This window comes from Temnothorax longispinosus, chromosome 12 (assembly GCF_030848805.1).
Source record: "Temnothorax longispinosus isolate EJ_2023e chromosome 12, Tlon_JGU_v1, whole genome shotgun sequence".
NCBI lineage: Eukaryota > Metazoa > Arthropoda > Insecta > Hymenoptera > Formicidae > Temnothorax > Temnothorax longispinosus.
Window position 1 is genome coordinate 9,229,364 of NC_092369.1, and position 25,798 is coordinate 9,255,161.

At 35.4% G+C, this 25,798-nt stretch overlaps 1 protein-coding gene across 7 annotated transcripts in view; it reads right to left on the minus strand.

Annotated features, from left to right (window-relative positions):
• Positions 1 to 25,798, minus strand: part of LOC139823441 (neurotrimin) — a 171,637-nt gene that overhangs the window by 56,608 nt on the left and 89,231 nt on the right. For 3 of the 7 annotated variants that reach the window (XM_071796005.1, XM_071796003.1, XM_071796001.1), the window contains exon 1: positions 18,019 to 18,175. The exons of 2 other annotated variants lie outside the window; for them this stretch is intronic. In XM_071796005.1, the coding sequence (XP_071652106.1) occupies positions 18,019 to 18,097 (79 nt within the window). In that variant the 5' untranslated portion in view covers positions 18,098 to 18,175. Of the gene's footprint in view, positions 1 to 18,018; positions 18,177 to 25,798 lie in introns of those variants that run through there. 2 more of the 7 variants (XM_071796007.1, XM_071796004.1) reach the window with 1 other exon arrangement.

Sequence of the window (25,798 nt, forward strand, 5' to 3'; positions counted from 1 at the left end):
GTAGCCCAAAGCATGTTATACGCGGCAGCGTGTAATTAACCCCTTAACCCGTAAGTCGACAACGACCTTATAACATCCTGAATGTACATTCGGTGATGTCAAGCCATTTATCCCAGCATCGCCAGAACAGATTTACTACCAGGAGCGGCAGTATTAGACAAATCAGGCGTTTCTTGCACCAATCGCGTGTTCATGGTCCAGTTTGCGATAGAGCGATCGGAGCACAGATAAGTACAAATATCGATTCATCGTAAGGCGTAAGTAGCGAGCAATTTCCACCAATTGGCAATATTCCGCGCCGTTGGCGGCCGATCGGAGCCTTACAGTAATTTCGGACGATTCGCTGGAATCTTCGACAATACGTTCCATCACTGAAATGCGTCATTTCGGAAATATACTCATTAATCGGATAGTATCGGCAACTTTGAAGCATTTCTGGTTTTATCGACTAATCTGATTATCATTCTAATCGCAAGTGCAAGTCATCGACAGATTTATCCTGGCGTCACGCGCCAGGAGAGATAATTGGTGACGTTCGTGGCGTTCCAGTGAGAATCGGTAAGTACGATCGATCGTTAAAACGCGATAGAAAGTTCGCTCCATGAAGTGTAAATTTTTAATCAAGTGGAAAAAGCGGGGACCCTCATGCTGCCAGTCCCGCTTTCATTCTCCGCATGAAAACGCAGAGTTACGGGGAAAGTTGGATCGCCGTTAGTTGGATGGAAAACTTGTGAGTTTTAACTTCTATTCCACCTTTGAGTTCAAAATTATGTACAGAATTGCCCACAGAAATATTTATCCAATTTTTTAAATAAAAAACAATATTAAATTTAAAGTAATTGACAGCTTTCTAATTTTTCGGAATTAATTAAATAATCTCGTAATAAATTTTAGTGACATATAAGGTATAGATAAGAGTGTTTTAATCTTTGGATAATTTCAAGTAAATATTAATTTAATAAAACTTTTTCTTTAACCTGTATTTATAACTAGTTTCAATAAAGTAAGTTTCAAATAAAAATCGTAATAGTTTTCTAGAATATTATTTAACGCAATGAAATGGATTATATTCGCTATAATTTAACGAGCATTCAATATATTAAATTTTCAAGATCGTAAACGCAGATTATCTTTTTTAAGAATTAAGTAACATAATATATATATGCGGAAAATTGCATAAGACTCCTACTTGCGTTACTAGGCAAATTCAGCAAAGTTTCAATCTCTCCACAACTTCGCTCTACCCAGATAGAGTTCCCGCGATTCTGCTAGGAATAACACGGTAAACGTATTCCTTAAACCGGAAGTTTATCAGGGAATCCCGGCTGTGGTCAAGCGGATTCCGCTACCCTTCACACAGCCGCACATACACACACACACACCTATCTACCCTCTATTCTCCCGCACTTCAGGGGCGCAAAATATTCGAGCAATTTGGTGACACTGCCAAGCGTCCGTTGGGGTCCTTTTTACCCGTGGTGTTAGCCGGCTTAGTTTTATCGTGGGCGCATTATCCTTCCTTCCCTTTCATCTCTTTTCCGTTCCTTCCTTCGCGCATGTTTCTTCTCTCTCTTCACCGTCTCTCTCAATACCACTGCGTCTTCCTCTCTCTTTCTCTCTCTTTCTCTCACCCCATGATACCAACTACATTTCGGCTCTTACCTATTCTGGATTAATGCCAGTGGTCTTGCCATCCCCGAATCTCCTCTTCGCCGCTTCGAACGAATATCACCTTCCAACTCCTCCCATCTCTTTTCGTTCTTGTCTATCGTGTATATTCCCTCTCTCTATCTTTCTCTTTTCTCTGTTTTCTGGCATACAACGCTTCGCCGGAGCAGTATAGATGTAAAGCTGGCAGTCGTAAACGAAGAATTACGAAGTCGAGCGTCGCTGCCGGCGGAGGGCATACTCGTGTATACTCGCTGTCGCGCTCAGTTTACCCTTCTAAGTCGAATCTTGGAGTTCAGATCTTGTCGCCTTTACATCACTCGCAGCGGGTGTTAGAGGATGACGAGACTTGCACATCGCAGTGGAAAATGTCAACTTCCTTATGATCGATCGTTCAGAGAATATGTTGTAATTTTCTTAACTTTTCATTTATGATTATTCAAATATGATTAGATTTATTTATATACAATATGTGCAAATGTGCTTCTAATTGTTCTAGTAAAAGATTAAATTGCAGATAAAATTGTTAAATTGTGATAATATCATATACTACAGCAAAATTATTTGTGTAATAGATATTTTTCACATTGCATAAATTAATAATAAAATGTTTGTATTTATGCCATTTTAATTCAATCTAAAATAATTTGTTTAGTTGTTATGTTCATTGGATCATGTGTTAAAATTCCTTTATCTTGATCATTATCTCTATCAAGGTAAAAAACATTATATTATCTATTTGTGTCACAAAATTATATCAATAGTAGAAAAAAGTGTTAGTTTTTTTATTAACAAAGTACGCGCTAAATCTTTGAATGTATTAGATCATCCCAAAGAAACGTATTCAAATCTTGTACTTAAATTGTTTTAGATTAAAAATTGCAGAGATATCGACTACTGTCGAAACAATAACACGTTTATTTATAAACTTTTTCAGCCATTTGCACTACTCAAGCAATTATGGATTTCAAAGAAAAAATAATGACTTGAATTACTGACATCAAGCAAAGAATCTTCATCAAACTTGCAGTTCAAGACTGGAACGTCAATGCATATTTGATGGAAACTTAGCTATTTCTAGCTAGTTATTTCGCAAAGCAGTGTTAAAAAATGGATGGACACTTTTTAATGTTACATTCTATTTTTGATGCTCCACTTGAAAATTGTTTGCTCGATGTCAAATTAGTAATTTTTTCTTCGAAATCCATAACCACTTGTGCAAATAGTGCAAATGACTGAAAAGATTTATAAACATACGTGCTATTTTCCCCAAAGCAGTCATATTTGTTTGAGATGACTCAATATCCTAATACAATATTTGCTTGTAAAAACTATTATTTGCCATTTAGTATTTAGAAACGGTAATTTAATCAATTTATGTAACCATATATTTGATACAATAGAAAGCAATCGTACATGTGAAATATATTTGGTAAAATGTATTGTGCTATATGATATGCATTACGACAACGTACGTATTGTATTAAAATAGGTTTAATATCAAAGAGATAATTCGCTAATTCTATCGTTAAATGGACCTCGCTCTACATGGCACCGGATCATATATTGCCTCGTTGACAATGTATATGTGTGAAAAAGAAAGAGTTAAATACATAGATATTATAGATAAATAGATAGACAAATAGATAGTTAAATAGAAAGATAGAAAAGAGAGAGAGAGAGAGAGAGAGAGAGAGAGAGAGAGAGGAGTGAAGAAAAGAGAGAGGGAAAGTGAGAGAGCACGTTAGTTAGTATAACCTAAATATTATACATTAAACAGTCATCTTATATCCACCGCAATCTATTTCAATTACGAACGCTAAAACAAACAGTTTCACGACACCCCGGGGAATCTGGTCTCGAATTTCGTGCTCCTCGGAACGATCGTCTTATCTTGACGTATCGTCGGTGCGCGTCGCCGTAGTTACGTCGAAGATGATTTAAGGAGATAGATTTGCGCGCCGTCCCGGGTCTCACCGATTTGCTATAGATCCGGCGTGGAGACACCTTAATTGGTTTAGGTTTTCCTGATATCGGATTTTACAAGGCGACTCGCAAGGAATGAGGTATTCCGTACGCTTAATATCATAAAGATAACTATCATGCCAGAGAAATACCACGATACCACATTATTTATCGAAAAAATAGAATTGCACTATTCTTTTTGTCAAAAGGGTCAGTTCTATATATTACATATCCTATACATACGTGCATACATACATGGTCGAGCAACGAAAATTTCCGAGTGTAAATTGCGACAGCGGAATTTATTCTAAAGCCATGTATACATGATTTCGCGGGAAAATCCTAAGGGATGGTACGTTTTTACCGCAAAAGTTTTTTTACTACCCCGTGTACGTGTATGAGCATGTCGACAAGCGTTTTATTCCCCTGATTTGCTGCACTTTTCACGCACGTGACAAAGTAGGCCGACAGCAGCATTGTAATCGATACGCTGCGATGAGTTCCAACTGGGATGCAACAAAAATAATGATCATTTTATTAATGCTGCTTGCATTACTATAGAAAAATTTCGCCATAGAAAAAAATTTGCCAACATCCTAATTTTACTTATATAATGAAGTAAAACGTATATATTTTTATATACGCACACATTACGCGGTAATTTTGGCAACAAATCGTTTTCAACGTGCACTCTTTTAAATTGCTTTAACAAATAAATTTTTTAACCCAATATCCTGTTAAAATAAAAACTTTTTTAAAAGTTTCGTTATTTATTTGTAGTTTTGAAAGTTAATTTACCTATATTTATTTAAAAAATTTTGGTTGAAAAATATTTACAAAGTTTAGTCTAAATATTGTAGAATCCGTATAAATATTTTAAAAATTAATTCTTGTTTTGTATTTGTAAATCAAAAGTTTATGATTTGTTTAAAAAGTTTATAATTACTTTATCTTTCTATACTCCTTCTTGGACTTTTTAGAAATAATTCTCTATATTAAAAATTAGTTCTTGACGTGTAAACTGACAACGCTCGTATCATGTAATTTGACACTTTCCTAACAAGATATAATACTTTTTACTACTTGTTGAATTCTGCTTCACTTAAATTTAAAGGTTAATAGGGCCGACAATATACTCTTATAAAATAATTTCACATTTTATCTGAACATTTATAACTTAGGTATATCTTTTCTATTCAATTACATTTCTGTCTCAATTCTTTTCATATATGATAATAATAGCTAAAGAGATTACCGCTACGTCATATACATATCATGTAGCTTAAAGATTTTTATTAACATCTTCTCTTTCAGATCAGGTTTTTAAGTCTCTTTAACCTTTCGTATAGGTGTAATTTCAGACCTGAGCTGCTCGTAAAAATTCATAACTCCCAACTATATAGCTGTACGCTATTAAATTTAATATTAACCCATACAAAAGTTCTCAGCTAGTTGATATGGCATATAATTTCAAGAAATTGTCGATAAAATTAATCCGATAAATATTACATCGCCAAACGATAATAATGCCAGCGACATTACCGCAAAAGTTACACATGTCGTTATTACACACACACGCGCCTACAATCGTACCTTCTAATTACCGCGCCATTGTCGAATGGCGCCAAGTCATTGCGAACTACTTTTGCTACCCATGCTTTTAACCACGTCGTAAATCCACGCTCGTGAAATATTCCAATTATAATTGGCTCTAACTTTTTTCATATGGGCTAGGGACTTACCAGCCGCGGACGAGAAAATTATTCTCCATGGACCTGCGGGTTATGCAACTCGGCCAACCAAGAGACCATACCGCGTGCGCGCTGGCCCACGTACGGTCATTACATAAGAACACGTGGAATTGGAAAATTCGCTGCTAGCTAGCACTGTCTCTCGTTGAACCTCGTACTCGGGGTTACGCGATTTGCCATGCGATTTCAAATATTCCTTTAGAAACGGCGAGGCATTACTTTATACTCGGATAAGTCCTTTCAAAAGCATCGCTTCAAAGGATGTGTTAAAAGCCTTGGAAGTAATAATAGGATTTCGCTTTGTTCGCGAACGTGCCAGTCCGGTTACGCCTAGCTGCAATAAGTATTACAATAATTGACGTGACTCGGCGTACGGTGAATAAAGGGAGAGAAACCATACTTGCATTCATCGACCATACTGACGTTCATCACGGCACATAAAGCTACGCCCATTCTATGATGTACGGCTAATGGACGTAATTACTGTGTTGGCAGTAATCGTTATTCGTGCAAATCATTATTATTAATGTGTGTACTATCTTCATTGTGTGCATACATATACGTACGTTGTATACGCGGCGCGATACGTTTCCATAAATTTCATCTTAACAATCAATGTTCCTATACCTAGTTCGCAAATATTGGCTAAACCTAATACAATGTACATGTAAAGATGTTTAAATAGTATTAAATTTGTAAAAAGTAAAAGACTTTTTTTTAATCAATGCGGTCAAATTCTACATATTTCAGAATTGTAATTAAAAATTTATTTAATGCACATGCACTTCTATCTCATTAAAAACTCACTTCTACGTAGACGGACCATTTCCGTTAGCGCATGTATGATCGTGTAAAATTTTATGCCGCAGAAATATCTACGCCTGTTACTAACAACGTATTACAGCAAGGAAAGCACTATTATCAACCTTCATACGCGGAATATTACGTTGTACGTGATGTCGGCACACTACAATGGGAACTCTCGTGCATGTATATTGCGTGTATATGTACGTGTGCGTATGCAACTCACGTTCTGCGCCTTTGTCATGAATTTTCATGCCAAATTTCATGCATATACATTCATAAATACAAATCTCATATTTTTTAAGTAAAATGTTGGGTAGCTTTATATGACTGTGCTGAAGGATTTATTATCCGTAGAGCCGAGGATCTCCGAGAACATTACTAACCGCGTTATCTTTGTTGACGTATTTTAAATGTTCAACATTTAGATACATTATCATAATGCATTTTAAAGGTACCCACTGCATATTGCGCTTTAATAAAATATTACTTATATAATTATGTGATATAATACAATTAAACATGTATACAAATGTAAAAAAATTAATAGTCAAATTTATATTTTATTTTATTTAAGGGGATCCTGCAGCCGTATGATTTACCGACATTATCGTTTTTAGATGGATCTTTTAATTGGCTTTATAAAATTGCAAAAATCTTTTACAGAATTAAAGTCCGCACAAAAATCTAGGGTGCCAAACGCAATTTTATATCAAAAACATCAAAAAATTAAAAATGTTACTTATTTGGGCACATACACAGCTGTCACCTGACGACAATATTTGCTTAAAACAAAAATTCTGCAGTTTATACATACATAATGTTTATCATCCTCCCTTGGGAAAACATGTAGGAATAATATCGTGTAAGTAGAAGTAAGATTCAATGCGTACAAAAAAGATCCATCTAAAAATTATTTTAGTAATGCAAATACGGATGCAGGATGACAAGAAGAGCAGCAACAGTAGTTGCCGGATCTTGCGAGAGACAAAGACAGATATAGGGAAAACAAAATTAGAAAGGTTGACATTATCAACATCGAGGAAGTTCGCCTGTCACTGCAGGATCCCCTTAACCTGATTTATTTGTCTTTCAGAAGATGTCATTCAGATAATTGATTATAATCTAAACTCTTGTATCAGATGATAATAAAAGTCTGGTCGGTAATAATAAATTTTTCATTTTTTGCTTTATTGATTTTCGTTAATGTAAGAAATAAAACCTTTTTTCCACTATCATTTTATAAAACACTATAAAATACGAATTCTCAAACTCATGCAGATTGTGCATCCATCAATTTTATACTATACGATGCGACATGTCAGTCACGTAGCAAAGATTCTAGATACTTTTTCCATTTTACATGAAGCACCGACTTTTCACGAGAGGGAAGTAGAATTTCCAAGAAATGCCGATAATTTTACGATATATGATATACCATCTCAAATTTTCAGATCTTCCGTTTTATCTACAATAAAATTCTGTAATATTTAATTTTGTGAGCAATCTAAAACTTTAACAAAAACGCCCCATGTTTGCTTCATATAATATTTTATCTTTTACATATTATAAATAACGCCCAAATTTAAATTTCGTTACAGTGAAGATTATTTGAAATTAAATAAAAAGTTTTATTTACTTGCGTCCTCAAAGCTTTTAATTTGAAATTCTTAAAATATTAATGTTTTGGTATTTTTATGTAAAAAAAAACGCTGACATTTATCAACAAATTATTTTAAAATTATTAAACGAAGGATATATACCTATGACAGCATACATTATTGAGATCATATAATACCTATATACATTTACATACGTCATATTTGATTAAAGCTTGGTCTGCCGATGGCTATTTTACGATTGAATCTTTCATCATAAATGTAACAGGAAAAATGCATTCGACTGTCACTAATTTCATTATATTATATAAAGAACTAAAAAGAGAGAAAACGAGAGAGAAATAAGGGAGGGGGAGACAAAGAGAGAGAATATGATATTTGAGAAAAAAATGTATCTACTATTTGGAACGTCGCAACGTGATTGAAGAGTTTCAGATCTTCAAATATAAAATATCGATGAAATAGAGATTAACAAAAGCATGCCTATTAATGCGCGATAATATTCCACAGCAATAACGCTGCGCATGCAGAATATATATACGCTCAATGCTTAATATTGAAAATATAAATATTAGCGAATATTTATAGAAAGTCCTTTAATTTCTATAAGCATAGGCAGTAAAAAATGCAGAATCTCTTTTATCAAAGCTATTTAGAGACGGTATAATAAATTGATTCTTATATTAAAATTTCTTTATGAAAGCCATAAACCTAAAGATTGCAATGTAAGGAAAAAAATAATTTATGTACAGACGGCGTCATTAATGCTTTCCTAGCTGTGTTCTGGGGATTTTTATAGTGCACATTACATGTACTATGCCTTCAAGTGGAAGGCATTAATGACGCCGTCTATACATAATAAATATAAATATGTTAATATACAATTAAATTTTAAAAACGTATTATCAAAAAATCAATGTAAATATTTGTAATTGTAAATGCAAGAAACAATCACACTACACTTTAGAGAAAAGAATAATATTTCATCAAGTTTTTGACTCAGTTCATTCGTATATATACAATTTGTAAAATAAACATTTTCCTGCCTTGCAGAGTTGACTGGTGTAGTTGCTGATAATTAAACATTTCTCTTCTCTACTTCAAGAAATAACAAAAAGCCAGCTACGAGCTACAATGTATGCATTTCGTCTATAATGTGAACCGTTTCCGTGAACATTGCTTGGAACGGTTCATGTCCGGAAGTAATTTAAGCCTGGGAACGGGTTAAATTTTCTTCCAGTTCGACGGGAAAGGTCAGTCGGGCGCGATATAATGAAATATCGATTACGCGGTCTGCGGCATTACCGAAATCGTTTTCCTGGCACTCGCTCACGTTGGCCCAAATTATTCCGTTTACTGCATTCAGATATTTTTATATGTAGTGTTCTTGTTATACGTACTCATGCAATTCTTTTTTAGATATTGCTTCTTTACCGAGAACTTGTGTTTTATGCGTGATATTCATATATATAACATATCCGATTCAATTTAATTACAAAACATATTTTAATAATTAAATAATAAAACGCAATTTTTGATAAAATTGCAATCAGTCTTCCTTGGCGACAATTAAATTGAAGAAAATAAAAAATCATAATAAAAAAAAAAGAGAATTTGAAATACTTTATACAATATTGAGAGAGAGAAAGAGAGAGAGAGAGAGAGAGAGAGAGAGAGAGAGAGAGAGAGAGAGAGAGAGAGAGAGAGAGAGAGATAGATAGAGAGAGAGAGAAAGAGAGAGAGAGAGAGAGAGAGAGAGAGAGAGAGAGAGAGAGAGAGAGAGAGAGAGAGAGAGAGAGAGAGAGAGAGAGAGAGAGAGAGAGAGAGAGAGAGGAACGCCATGTTTTTATCGACATTTTTCCACGTACATTTGTTAAGTATTAATAATTTAAATTTAGTATAAAATTAAAAAATAAAAAAATTTAAAAGATTTCCGATTTGATTTTTAGTATCCTGATATAATTTGCCAAGGAAAATTTATCCCGATTTGATTGTAGAATAAGAGAGAAGAGAGAGACGCGGGTGATCCATTACATTTTGTACGAACAGGCCACTCCTTCCAGTTTTATTTTTTTACATGGAACGAAATGTGTATTTCCGCGACGACCGAGAACAACGAGCGCGCATCTCCCGGCGGAATTCGCGCGTAATAGTGCCTGCGCGCACGCTCACTTGTTCATACAGATAAATTTCCATGGTGGCGAGGGGCATACGAGCGGCACGGCTTCGTTTTGCGAGGCGTAATTGCCGCTACCGAAATCGATGAATATTTCAGCGCGTACAGTGGCGCGCGGGTACGAATGGAGTCGCGTACTTGCGCCTGCACACCTCACAACGTATCCGCCGCGCCGCACACGTACTCGCCCTTACCCACCATCCTCTCGCTTTCACTCACTCACCCTCTTATTCTCGCCCTCGTATCACAGTATCCGCCTCCCCTTGCCGCTCCCCAATGCTGGCAACGGCCGGCGAATATGTTTATTCATGCGGTTATTTATTAGTTCGGGCAATTAGCATTAATTAGCGCAATCTGGTACTCCGTTCTACCTCGCAGCGGCACGTCCGCAAGCCGCGAGCAGCGCGACATTGTGTGGCCGTAATGTTTTGGCGGTACACAACGAGGCTGGCAACGGGCTGCAAGTTACCGGCTACGATTGGGTTTGCAAACTCTGATGGCTTTCTTCCTGGATCTATTATGAGCAAGGAAAGATAATCTCAAACGTCTTCTATGTTAATGCCTCCTCTCTCTCTCTCTCTCTCCCTCTCTTTCTTTTTCTGAAAAAATTAATAACTAATCTTCTTATCGAGAATATAAACAAAATTATTCCGGAATTTTAATTTCTATTATTTTGCAAAATCCTAAATTTTTTTAGATTTGTTTGTAATAGAATTTTTTGGTAATGTTTAGTAAAACTTATTAAATTCAATTTATTGTACTTTCGCAGTAATATACGAAAGGCAATAAAATAAATAAAATAGACTTTGTATATTATTAGAAACTGTTTTATAAAGCTATTATTTGTTAACGAATTTTATTTTAGTTGTTTTATTGGCGCTTCAATATGACATCGTTCATCATACATACGTACAAAAAAAGTAGAGATAAACAAGTATAGATACAGCAAGTTATTTTAAATATTATCAATATTGTAGCTTCCTATTCTTCGCGCTTTAGTTTTTTCTAGTTCGTTATTAATGTAAAACCAAGTTTTTGCTTTCGATTATTATAGTCATCATATCGACCAATACAAACTCTAAGTGCAAATAGATCGTGCGCAATAAATTTAATTGGTTGACACAACATCACGAATATAGTATTCCGACGAGGAGAGGAAAGCAGTTAAGTGAATGTTTCAGAGATAATAGCCTACTCTCTGGCGTAGAGATCACTTCATTTTATGACCGAGTGCGATCAATTTGTCGCTTCATTCTGATACCTTTTTCATTGGTCAAACTCATATATAGTTACGAAGCAAGTTGCGGCTGGAATCTCCTCGTTTCTAAGTGTCATGTTATATAGGTATAATTCAAAGAAAACAGAATAAAAAGTTAGATGACTATAAAGATAAAGAACGCAATGTGGTATCAATGTTAAAGTGCCATTAGGCTACAAAAGAATTTGTTCCTTAAATATCTTATATACCTACTAATCTTATTAATTTCTACTTTTAAAAAATTTTAACAAAATGTATAAGGAAAAATGTTTGTAAACCAAAAATAATCTGATATCCAGAAGACATGCATTAGATTGAATTTCTATCTTAAACAGAATTCATTTATCTAGTTCTTATTTTAATTCCATAATTTAATTAGAGAATTTCAAAAAACTGATATGTAAAATCGATTTACATGACATTAATTTAAATCAATTAATGTGCGAGGAATTGAAAATCTATAACAAATGTGACAATTCGAGAAATTCTATATTCGTTAATTTTATTACAGAAAAGGTATAAGTGGGTCAGTAGAGGTAGAAAATTTGAAAACCTGATTATTCGAAGATATTATAATATGATACTCTGATTTTCTGAATTGCGTCCGTCCGTGTTATTCACGCGATAATAGAACAGAAAGGATTGGCAAGATACTAGACAGGCCAGAGCATTAGCATAAATCCGATAGAGATTCTCGGTATTATGAGGATCCAAATTCCTGGCCGTTAAGCCTGTCCTCTTTCCCCGCGTAACTATCCCTGTGCTATCGTGAATACGGCGCGGCGCCCTGGTTCGTGCAGCATGCAGCGTTCGCGAAAAGACAATGGACTCCGATGGCGAGAGATGGAGGAGTAAGAGAGTTCATTAGTCGCTGCCGCGTCTCTTTGCATTAAGTATTGATAACGGAGAACTCTCGAAATAGCGAGCGCGAAAGGACCGCGACGGGACGCGGAAGTGGGGCATGGTCTTTGTCCGTAACTACTTCTTCGCCGGATTCTACGATCCATGGCGTGGGAAAGTTAGGTGAGAGGTATCGTCTTGGCGATGTCACGATGACTACTTGCCCGCGGAATTCGCCTTTGCTATCGGGCGGAGTACAAGTATAGAGACACATTGCAGATACATTGGTGGCAAAGGTACCACATCAAAGCCCACCCCAAGCCGACTTCGCGCACAAATCCCCAATTATCGTCGAGTGTGCCTGTAAAGTCGTTTCCTGGAGTCGCTGTCGTTGTCGCGCTCTAATCGGTTGTCAAGTAGCGGTTTCTACGTGTAATACGTTCAGTTAACGACCTACCCTCCAGATCAATGAGCACACACAGCAAAGTTAAGTTCACGGTGACGTAATAATTTTGATATAATAAGTGACAATCCTCGAAAAATGCTTACGCAAATAGTTATTCAAGCCTTTTTAAAAACTTTCAGTTCTGAAGAATACATTATTCAACAATTTTATTTTGCAAATAAAAACAGCACACGCAACTAAAATAATAGAAAATAGATGCGTACCTATTTTTTTTCATCACGTATGTGAATAATGACATTAATGACATAATAGAACAAAGATCGCTAATCGAAAATTTGGAGATATTGAACGAGAATAACATCGCGCAAAAATAATTTTCATATAAATACGCAATCATTATTATAAAACGATGTTTTATTTATGGAAATAGGATAATGTGCTGTGTTCGAAAGACGCGGTGACCTATATTATACCAAATAAGCATGATTAATTGACCATGATTCAGCTTAACTCTTCTGTTTCTCCGGGCATAAAGTAAGGGTAATTTCTGATAAATGATGCTTTGTTCAACGTCCAATTAGTAAATGTAGCATGTAATAACGGTAGCACAAAAATAAATTTCAAATTACAAAGTTGTGCAAACTTCATGAGTTTAAGGACACTATACTATACATACCCTCAAAGTAAGAGTTATATTTTTTCTAATCTGTTAATTTTAGTAAGCGTAACAAAGTGTAACGTAATAATCCTTCGAACGTTACATCGTTAGAAGCATATTGAAAACATGCATTTTATCACGTATGTCGTGCTCTCCAAAGCTTGTTGGAAACCGCGGTAATGCTCACTGATGCAACTTTTCCCTCGAGTATTTGCCCTCTGCACCGCGCTTAATGCACAAATATATATCGTTTTCTACTGTTCTTTTATCTCGTTTAAAAATGGCAGTCCGAAGAGGTTCAGGCGCATGTATAGGTACGTAACCGGAAAGGTAATCGTTCGAACGTATCCTCCCAGTTCGGTCGGAGGTACACAGGGACGTTCCAAGTTTTATTATCCCTGTTTTTGTCAACCCCCGGAGGGGGTTCTTTCTCTTAGCAGTGATATTTCACTATGGCTGAGAGAAAGAGAGAAAGAGGGAGAAAGAGAGACGCTCGCCTCTTAAGCGTTTGAACCCATTCGAGCGAGCTAGGTCGAGAAATAAGGAGGGGGTAAAAGGGGATAGTTACCCGCACTGCAGAATTGCCATTTTCCGGCCTCTCCCTCGCTATTTTACTCCCCTAATCCCAACGCCATAAATTAGCCGGGACGGAAGTTCGATACGTTAGTCGCATTTGTCCACGGTATATCCGAAATAAAGAGGACCTCGTGAAATCATGAGTGCGCGCGAGACGGCGCGGCGGAGGGAATTGTTCTCTTCCTGCAACACTAGGCTCCTATCTCACGGTTAACGAAGGCCGGCCGTACGTCTGTCTCGACTACTTAAGATATCGATACCTGCACCTCTCTAATGAACAAAAATAGTGACAAATATTTACACCAATCTGTTCTCGCGTTATGTTACAATTCGTTCTATAAACTAAAATGCAACTGGTTGCTCGTTTACTTCATATCGATATTTTGTGCACATGTCCAGATGTCATATTTCTTCCCTAAACATTCTGAAGCGCGTGGATCGATATGTTATACAAACAGTAAATATTTAGTTACCTTAGAGAATGTTCAATATTGCCAAATTTCTAATTAGATTTAGTTTAGGGATATTAATCATTATTAATTAGATATCATTGTTTGTTTGCTACGTTATTTTCTATTTGCAAAATCTAAATTTCGTGCATAAACACAACGACACAAATACCTTTATTATACACGCGTGTACCATAATGACTCCTATAACTTATATGATAATTGCTTTTTAATTATTATTAAAGCAAACAATTGTAAATATATTCTTATTATTACTAATTAATATATTATTCGCTATTACGAGATTAGCATATTTATTAATTATTAAAAACCAAGAAGAATCTTAATGTTAATAATACTTGTATACATTTACAATTTATTAATGTACGATTTATATTAATAAAACAGTTATTTTCATTGTTTCTATACTGCAATCATTTTTTTATTAATTCTATTTAAAATTTATATACCGTGTAATACGAAGAATCAGGATACATATATAAAATATATATCAAATTACATTCGCGTATCAAAATACACGGCGTATAAAATTATAAATGAAATTCTATTCTGAAATCTAACGTAAATTGTAAATTGTTTAAAGTAGACTTGGAACTTAGAAAAGCTAATTTTACTAATTTAACTAATGTTATTCTGCTCTTGCACATAGTATCGTGATCTTATCGCATCATCTTATAGAAATTCGTTGAATCAATATCTCGGTAGAACTCTCATCTAATTTTCATCCTTGAATGGCGCCTTGTAGCGTTGTATATTAATGACCGCTCCGCACCATACAACATGCATACAATGGCATGCAGCGAACAATGGTGCGCATCGATTCGAATGAGTCAATCATGGCCAATCTAATTTGGGTATGCGTAAGGTCGAAGCACATGGAATGTGATTCATGGTCTGTGCAACGTTATTGACGGTAATTTCAACAATATCGGTGATAACTTTGATAAGGTGCCTCGAGATGACATTTCTAATATTTAAAGATTACAGCTTGCCTGAATATAATCATTTCTATATGTGCTACATAGATTTTATAACAAAACTATTTTAGCATTACTTTCTTTTTGTCAGAACAAATTAGATAAATGATTTTTCTCTAATATTTAAATATTATAAGAGATATATCTCTTCCAAAATAACTAGAGTCTAAAATTACTATTTTCTTAAGATTTAACATTGATTAAAAAATAATATTCCATTGTTCATTTGAAAAGAAAACTATTACATTAAGTTTTTGAAATTTAATGTAACAGTTTTCTTTTCAAATTGAAATTAGAGAAAAAAAGAGAGAAAAAGAGATTTCTAAATTAAATTTATATATATATATATATATATATATATATATATATATATATATATATATACGTATTAAAATATATTTATATAAACACATTTTAATTAATTTCACTTAATTAATTAAAACTTAAAATAAATGTCAATTAATTCATTAACATTTTAATTAATATATTTTGAGTCCTTTATTATTATTGTAAAATGCAATATAATAAATGAAAACATTTGTAAATTATTAAAAGTTCTAATACATCGCAAATCGATTGTTTATCAGAAATATTTCGATAATTTAATTGACTCTTTATATGTAATAACAATGATTAACGATTATAACGATACAATGATTACTAATCTTCTATTATTTGTTAAGTTCTCGAGATCGTGTCAACGATATTCAGGATTATGTAAAAAAAGTAATTTTTAATTCACAAACCGTCAGATATATGCATAAATTTTACAATCTACATTACAACGTTGCCTGATAATTTTGTTTATTCAACATATATATGGAAATGTTGCGCCGCGGTGAAATATACGTATAGAGAAATGTGAAACACAGTGATCCTCTAACTGAAGTGTAAATAGGAACGCCGTAAAACTAATCCGGGGATTTGTCTCGGATAGCGCTTTGTTATCCTTAAATTAAATGAGTGTCGTGCCGTTGCCAAGGCTTTTTTGGCAGTCAATGTGGGAAGGCTTTCGGTAGGTGGAACGAGCTCGCCGAGAAAAGGAAGCGAAGTGAGCAAAGAGAAAAAGGACGATGAGGAAGGTAGAAAAGCTTCACTCGCACTCGTCGTCTCGTCCGTTCGTTATTGTCGGCGGGGAAGGATCGTGCCAGGGATTGAGAAAAAAATTCCCTGGTGGGGAAGGTTTTTCGCCTTTTTTCATGAAAACTCTGAGGTTTTATAGATGGGGATAAATAATGTATCAGGATATTGGGGGATAATCGCGCGCGGCAAGAAGAATCGAGGGCTCGGGCCAATCGGTGGGTAAGGTATCCACCACACCCCGATGTGTACATACATCGACTATATTCTTGAGTTTCGTTAAAAACGCGATCGTAGATAAATCAAGAGAAGTTTTTGCGTGTTCTTTGTGCTAGCGCTGACTTTACCTGGAGAATTTTATCTTGATTCCGAAAGCTGGAGTAAAAGTAGACTATGTAGAAACATGAAAGAGAAATTAAATTTCTCATGATAACGTTATCACAGACGTACGCGATACTTTTTGTCTGTATAAACCGACACACTGCTTGATAATTGTATAATCTGCGTTGATAAGAAATTTAACTTGATAGGCAATCTAATTCGTGGCAACTCGCAAATTTAACTTAAAATATGTAAAATATAGCAACTGCAGTACTTAATTAAAAGAAAAGGATTCATCGAACACAACGTTAGTTTTCATCAGATTAAAAAAAATATTATTTAACATCAAAATGTTTGTAAGTCATTGATAAATTTAATTTGAATACACCTTTAATTTTTAACAGTTGGAAAACTTATAAGACACGCGCTGTTAAGTCGCTTCTTCTTGGCAGAAGCAGATTGTATAAATAAAATGAAAGTGTCGTGTACCTATCATGTACAGTTTATCGTGCATGACGCGTCGTTACTTTGCTCGCATCGCGGCGTGTTATGGCATGTCATTAAATTAATGCTGAAATCCTGTAACACGCAAACTGCCAAAAGTTACCGGCCAACTCAAATCCCGGAATTATACAATCTCGACATCTGCACAAAATGATGTGCCAATCTGTTTTCCAACCAATATTTGATGGTATTAAAAGAGATTAGGATATCCGTATGTGCGTTCAATAAAATATTTCGTTATGCTCTTAAAAATGTTATTCTCCTACAAATCGTTTATCTCATAATCATAGTATAAACTCGTAACATCACAAACGAGTCAAAACAATTATAGATGTAAGCGTATTTAAAAAAGGAAAAAATGTGTTTTCTTTTTATTTTTGAAGTAAATTTTTAAATTTAAACCTAAATATTTTCGAAATATAATTATATAATATTCAATTATTAATATTTGTGTAATTTCTATTGCCTACATCTACATAATGCGGCATAGTTTAATGTGATGCACCGAGAATATGTTCCTGACTAAAGCAAGTATCTTATACAAGAAACGTTTACAGAACGAATCAAGTTCTAATGATAACTCACCCACCGCTTTTATTTGTTTCTTACATCTTTTGCACACGTTCGCGTTTATAACTTTAGGATAAACTTATGCCACCTATGTATAGAGAAATACATAATAAGAGCACTATATAAGAGTTGTAATTACGAAAAAACGTATATTACAGCAAACATCGCAATATACCATGTGGCAATTTTACGATGTAATTAACATTAACTTTGCGGAGTGGCCGAAACAAACTTTGCGGAATTGATTCACAACGCTGTATAAACCTGAATAAGTCACGTAGAGCCCTATCCACGCACAGAACGTGCTCCTTTCAAACTTAAGCAGACAGCGATTATTCTCAATGTTAGCATACGACGAACTTCATCATCACTGACCTTCCACGAGGGATGGACGAGCGAGGAACACCTGCGCGACGACGTAAATCGCTGACACAATAATGCGGATCAGCGACATCCATCTAGAACTTGGCGTGACGCCGCGACGGGAAAAGACGATTCGCGCCGGAATCTCGGTGCGGACTGACACACGAGGGGTTTACCCGGCTCGGTGGCGGCTGGAGTAAAAGAGAGGGTAAGAAAGAGCGGTAGGGAGAGATAGGGAGAGATAGGGAGAGATGGAGAGATGGAGAGAGAGCGAGAGAGAGCGCGAGAGAGAAAGAGAGAGAGAGAGAGGGGAGAGAGAGAGAGAGAGAGAGAGAGAGAGAGAGAGAGAGAGGGAGAGAGGGAGAGCGTGATCCTTTCTGGTCTGCCGTGAGCTTTAGGGTTGGTGGTTCGCATGCGCCCGTCGGGGTTCACGTGCCCTCCGCCATCACAAACCGTAAGACCCGCCTTCCTCGTACTGGAGACACGTTCTTAGGATAGCGAGAAACACACGTAGACACCAACGTCAGTTGCATGGTATCCGACCACCGGAGTCCCCTTAGGATAGATAAATGATCGAACGTCCCGCGTTAAACAAGTAGACGCCGGATTATGTTTCTGTTTATACAATCAGCGGCTGCTTCCTCAGAATGCCAAAATTTATTACAAATGTATAACACGACTGCACTTTCGACTTCTTATCGATCCGACGTAGTGCTTAATGAGTATATATAGATATTATCATGTTATCGCATGAAAGTTATCTTAGCAAGAGCAGAAGTTGTCTTGTATTTAAACATCACAATGTATCGTGTCGTTTATGTAATCGCGTTGAGTTGATTTTAGAAATAATTTTATTTTTGAGCTTATATTTGTGTTTAACTAAAAATAATATTGTACACATGTATGATTCATATTGTTTACACATATATAAATATTCATGTAGCTAAAATTTTTTAGGGGTGGAGTGGAGTGCCGCAATATACATTCATTATGCACACATATAATTATATAAATTATGTTTCATATTATTTAAATTTTGTTTAAAATTTTTATTTAAATATATAATTAAATTTAAATTTCATGATTATTACATATGCAAATATGATTATGTATATACATGTAATACATGTAATAATTATGCAACTAGAGTTCGATTATTTAAATATATAAATATATCTTAAACAAAATTTAAAAAAATATAAAGCATAATTTATATATTAACTATATATGAAATCAAAAATTTTTAAGTACATCTGATACAAAATCATGTTTATGCTTTCGTTATTGTAAGTAGTAAAACTTGTCATATGGTCAGCCATGAATTTCACGTCCATAAGAAAGTTTTTCTCCACTGAACTTGTTGTACAGAGTAAAATTACATGTTCAATCGAAACGTTGCTTTTCAATCTGTGGCGAGTGAAAATAGCTTGAAATCGATCGTCAGTCCGACGGTGAAAAAGATTATCCACTTTTCCGTGTCAGATGATAAGATTTCGTGACCTGTGATTCACCGCATCAGGGCAACCTACACGTGCGGGGACTACTTTAACAGACTGTCGATCAATCAGTAGATATCCTCGTTTATCAATTCCTTTAGACGAAGGCTAGACCCCTAACGAGGTCGGAAAGCTCTACGTAAAGCTCCTATTTCGCTTGCACATGCTGTTTCAAGCTTAACGAAGTTGGACGCATCGTTGTTCGATCGTAACGAACGCGGTTTACTTTTTTCAGCGTCGTGGTCGCGTCTCGCGTCACGAGAACTGTCAAATCAAAAATTACGAAACAACGAGCGATATGCGCCAACGTTGAAATTGGTTCCAAGTCACGAACCGAGAAATCGTTAGCGCGATATACTACAACTAGAATGGAAGTCGCCATCAAAAAGGTTGTAAGAGGAGTTTAAGCGTTTCACGTCTTTCGGTGGCATGCGAACGAGTAGTGCAAGTCATAAACCCAACCCACAGCTCTCGGGCCAGTATTCGTAACAGGCATTACACAGTACCTGTATCGCGCTCTATCCCCAAGGATGACTCTAAGTGCAAGTGTACCGAAACTTTCGTGGGTGCCCTCGTAAACCGGTAAGAGATGGCTTCAAGGTGACGGCAGGAAGCGAAACGTGTTTCTAACTCCCCTCCACTCCCTGTCTCTTTTCGTCGCGCTTCCCTTTCCGTTCTCTGTTCCCCTTTCTTCTTTCTGCAACATTCTCTACCTTTCACCCGCGGGTAAGGTAAAGCCGACAACATTTCTACTACACTTGCCTCGTCGCACATATTCTGGTACCGTTGTAGGTGCTTCTGTAGGTCTTTTAAGCGAAGTTTCGCACAATGGAGGCGCGAGTCTCCAAAAAGGAAACTATAGGTATTGTCCAAATTATATGTTCTAATTAAAGCTCCTCATTGTAAAGATTTTATCTAATTATTTTATTAAAACGTCAGACAAAGCAATAAATAATCTCACTTCAACGTCAAATATTCGTATATATCTTGCACCATTTTCGGCTAATCAAAAATATTTGTTTACAATCGCGCCTCCATCACACATATATTATTAATATAGAAATACATGTATAAACTAATAGATTGACGATGTGGTTTGAATTGCAAAGAACACGATAACAAACAGAATACAATATATGTTTAATTATTTAAATAAGTAAATATTGAAAACAGGAATATATGTGAAAACGTAATGCGCGCAACTGATTATGATCCGGTTCTGTTTAGAATCATTTATATGTCGCTAAGCGTTTGCAATATTTAGTATTGTTGAATGATATCAATGTAATAACGCAAATAACGCAACGGAATAACAGAAAAATAACAGGAATTTAATTTTACAAGATGTTTATTAAAATAATGCGAGAAACCTGGAACACCTGAAATATACGATATTGTATCTTAATGTAATAACTCCAAAATTAGATTAATTCATTACTGTCATATCACGTATCGATTGTCCGGTACTTAGAGATTATTGTTCGTGTCTAAAAGATTAATATTATATACTAAAGCACAAAAATAAAAGTAATAGCATTGTCACAACTCACAACCACCGTCATATCGTTCATTTATATCAATCACTATCTTTCAGACAATTACTAAATACTTATTAGAGACACGAGGAAAAGAAACAGTAATATACTAACGCATGTATTAAGTATATTCTTAAATAATGTATGTAATCTAATTACTACTTTTCATATAAAATGAAGTAAAGCTGTATATTTTAATATTTTTAATTGTATGTAATTCCGTGAATTAAACGTACGTCTCTTTAGCGATTTAAAAAAATAATAAGAAAAATTGTAAATATAAATGAACGATATAAACAAGTAAATATGATAACCTGCAGAGAGATTTCATTATTAAATTTAGTGCACATGTGAACATCAATGTGATGTACTGGAATATACTATATCTGTATTCGCAAATTGTTTTTAAATAAAGTTTATCCCGGCAATGTTTGTAGAATTGCGCCTATAGTTTTAAAGCCGCGGAAGCCGGCTATAATCTACCACGTACAACTTCTAGCTTGCGGGCTGTCCGTCGGAAAAGAAAAACGCTACGATCGTTTTGTTTTTAGATTCGCGTCCGCGATAAAATCAAATTACGCGGAGATCGAGCGAGACGTCGCGGAGGTCGTCCTAGACGTCGAAGCCGCTCCGGAAAATGCCCATTCCCAGTGAAGGACTGGATGCTCATTTCCTGCCGTCGGCGGGCCGCAAACGCGAAAGGAGTAATTCGATTTTCTGCGAAAGCGCTAAGAGGCGTCCAAAAGCTTCGACTGCGCCTCACTCTGTGGTACGGTTGCTGGGTGCTGAGAAAAGAATCGCACTGCCTCTTTATTCGCCTTGCCTCTAAGTACCAAGCTTTTATGCGCTCTAACGCGAGCGTACGCTGCGAATGCAGCACGAAGAAACACGAGAGCAAACGGGTAAACTTGAAAACTCTCTTAACAATGAACTCATTCTTTAATCTCGTATATGTACGCACTGGAATTCGCGAACTTAATTTTCTACTTCTTTCGCGTCTATATATCATGCGTATATGAAATTGTCAAACATTATAACCGCGTATGTATTTAACTCACAATCAGAATAAAATCATCATTCTAGACATGATTCAAATTATTTTTTGCTACATTTCCTCTATCTAGATTTTATTTTTTAAACGTTATTTTTTTTATTCGCTCTCAATCAATCATTTTACGGTATTTAATCGTTAAATGTCAAGCTGTCGAACCAACAGAATCTACCCAAATTTACTCGGCCGAATCATATGATTGGCAACCAATTAGAACGGTGAATAAATAACAACAATACTTGCGTGATATCTAGCTTCCATGTTTTACAGATTGGGCTTTTTTACACGCATAGATTTATCCTTTATAAAAAAAAAAAACATAAAATGTACTACAAGATAAAAAATTTATAAGATTCGTTTATAATAAACCTAATTCTATTATTTGCGAATAACGTCGCTTTAAAAAAAAAACTATATATTTGCCAAATAATATATGTTACAATAAAATTATAGCTAATTTTTATGATATCTACTAATCAAAATTTTCAGAAATTTTTTAAAATTTTTATCTAAAGATTGAAAATAGAGGTAAAAAAATAAATAACTCCTGCCTTTTTATTGATAAATATTTAACTAATAAATAATTTCGCCTTTTTCAGTAGAATTTTTATTATAAAGATCACTCAAATAATAGGGTAAACTCGGGTAATATGGCCATACAGGAAAGATGGCCAACCTATGTTCTTTCAATCTAGATCCCCAGAAACGTCGAATGAACATGGGTTGGCCATCTTTTTTGTATAGCCATCTTACCCGAGTTTACCCTAATTACATCGATTTATTCTACTAAAAAAAAGTAGAAAAAATTATTTATTACTTATTTTTTTATACTTTCAACTCACTCACTTTCCATTTTATATCTTTTTTTTCAGATATCCCACCCCATCACCGACTAGATTTTTGGGAAAGAGCAACTCCCTAGATACCAATTGCTGTTTAAAAACTTTGATTAGGACCCGAGTTACAGGGATTTAAAACAGAAAGGCACGTAGGGTCCTCCTAGGTCTTAATGGGTTAATCTAGTATCCACATGCAAGAGCATATAAAGTTTTCTTCAGCGTTTAAACCATGTCTGATTTAAACCATATGTTCTAATCCTTAATCTTTTTACACTTGCATATGTGCAGAATTTGCAAATTCAGGAAGATTTTCCCTGCACGTTTTCTCGTCTGTGTCGGAAATGGTACTACGTTCACGAAAGAACCGCGGCATTCAATGCGGTAATCATGTTACCCCGTTTGCGATCTAACGTGCCAGAGCGCAATGCGAAGAAGCAAACGAACACAAACTTAGGAGAAAACTTAGAAACTTCGTTAATAATTAGACTGTTGTTTAGCCCTTCACGCATGCTCGTCCACCCGCGAGCCCCGATCCAGGCACCAGGCGATCTTACTATATAGACCTTAACGGCCGTCACGGGCGCGTTACAACAGAGCGATAATATTATGCCGGTAATATAATGCGCATCGTGGAAGGGACCTCTGTTATATCCTCTGACAATATCAACGCGCGGCGCGTCCTATTGCACGCGGCGCAATAGTTCCGAATGCATCGTAAAATCTGCCTCGTAAGAAGTTATCGATTCTGAATCGTAGAGACGACGGCGAAAAGATTCTTCGCAAAATGGCGAAATCGAAAGCAGTATAAGAGATAGACGATTTGCACAGCTGTGCGTGTGTTGTGTGTATCTCACTCATAAGAACATGGAAAACCGCGCGTCCAATTTGCGTGCTGTTACCGCAACATGTATCTGCTATCATTTTCATATGAGAAAAACAAACTCATTTTCGCAACATCTCTTTCCACGTCTCGCAGAATAATAAATGTACATTCCTTTATAGTTTAATGCTAAAATAATAAATGGAATAGTGATTCCAAATAAAAGTACCTAATTATCTACAAAAATAACTCAATGTAATCAAGAATAATTGCGTTTCTAATAATTGATATTTACATTTAAAAAATTATTTTTTTACCAATAGATTATTGTTACTGTACAAATGCATGTCACATTCCAAAAATGATTAATGTTATTAATCACTTTATGTTCACAACGCAAGTTTACGAATGCGTAATATTTGTTGTACCAATATTCCAATGAGTTAATTATCTAGTTAATATGTAAATTAGTAAATTGTTTACGTCTCCCTCGCGTATATAAATAATTATTTATATATAAATAATGAACAGAAATAAATATAAAATATGATTGCATGACTGTAATAATAATATTTGTGCATGCGCATAAGAGAAAATAACATCACATGCACATTTGTATACCAAAAAATAAATTTTTTATCTTCCAAATTGAAAACTAATTTGCTTACACTTATTTCATTTAATCGTTAATGTAATTGACATAGTTAACAGGTAATTTGATATAACTCGAAGGAACATTGTAACGTCGATTAAATCTATTTAACTATGTCATAATGTTCTGAGGTGGATCACATGAAAGCATTACATTTGTCAAACTCATGCAAAGTCAATTTGCATGCAGGAATATAATCGATTATACGCGTATATTGCGGCACATCAGTTTAAATACATGGTTAAACTAATAAACATGCTTATACAGCATTCTTTCGGTTATGGATACACGTATTGTTTAATTGGGAAAATCCGCGGCGGATATATGCGAATTTCAATGACACCCACTTAACCAGATTTGTATGCGGTTGCATAATAATTTATTCCCGCTCAAGCGCGATACCCTCTGTATTTATTTATACGTCCGCTGTAATATTCACGTATCTAATAATTAGACTCTGGGCTGACTGGAAGAGCCACGTCAATCGGACGAACGTGACAGTCCCGCATTGAGCCCTTCAATTAATTCTCACCGGGTGGGAACGGTACCTGAATCCTACAACGTGTGCGTGCACCTTTGATAAACGAGTCGCATAAGGACGACTAATTAGGCAAGCACAGCGTGAGGCTGCTCGCGTGTACGTTTGGACCAGCTATGTGTAAGCGTGTACGTTCATAAGCGAGCATGCCCGTGCACGAAGCCATGTTGTACGTTCGGTTGTTTTAGGGGTCGAAGGGGCTATGAGACGGAAAGCATTGGGACGTCATTGTCTAACCACAATCCGAACCACCGTACCATTATTCAGGCACAAGGCTTTGACGTTTGTCCGAGATAAATTGGCTCGCGCTATAAGCATTGAATAAACAGCAAGCACCTCCTCTAATAATACAGGTGTTCCTGTAGTTAGAAAAGACGAAGCATCGCCGACATACGGTGATATATTTAAGTAAAAAAACATACATTTTTTTTTATTTCGCGGTATCTACGGAATTTCACGCTCGTATGTCATGCAGTAGTTAGGCACGGTTAAATACTTTAGACAGTTTAGACGCTGACGCGTCCTATCAGTACCTTCTGCTCGAGTTGTGCGGTTTTGCTGTGCAGCAGTTTTTATCCACGTCTCGTCGAAATTCTGCTGAGTCGTTATAAATATCGATATTGATGACATCATCATCGATATTATTTTTAATGAGATACATTTATAATATGAAAACATTACGTAACTCTAACAATACTCACTAAAAATCGAGATAGTTGTTCAATTAATAGCAAATCTCGTCATTCTTTAAGCTCTCTCTTCTCTTTTCAATCCAAAAACAACAATGTATATAATACTTAACTTTTCTATAAACTAATTAATTTATTTTAAAAAGTCAGTATATTCTTTTAGATGGCAACA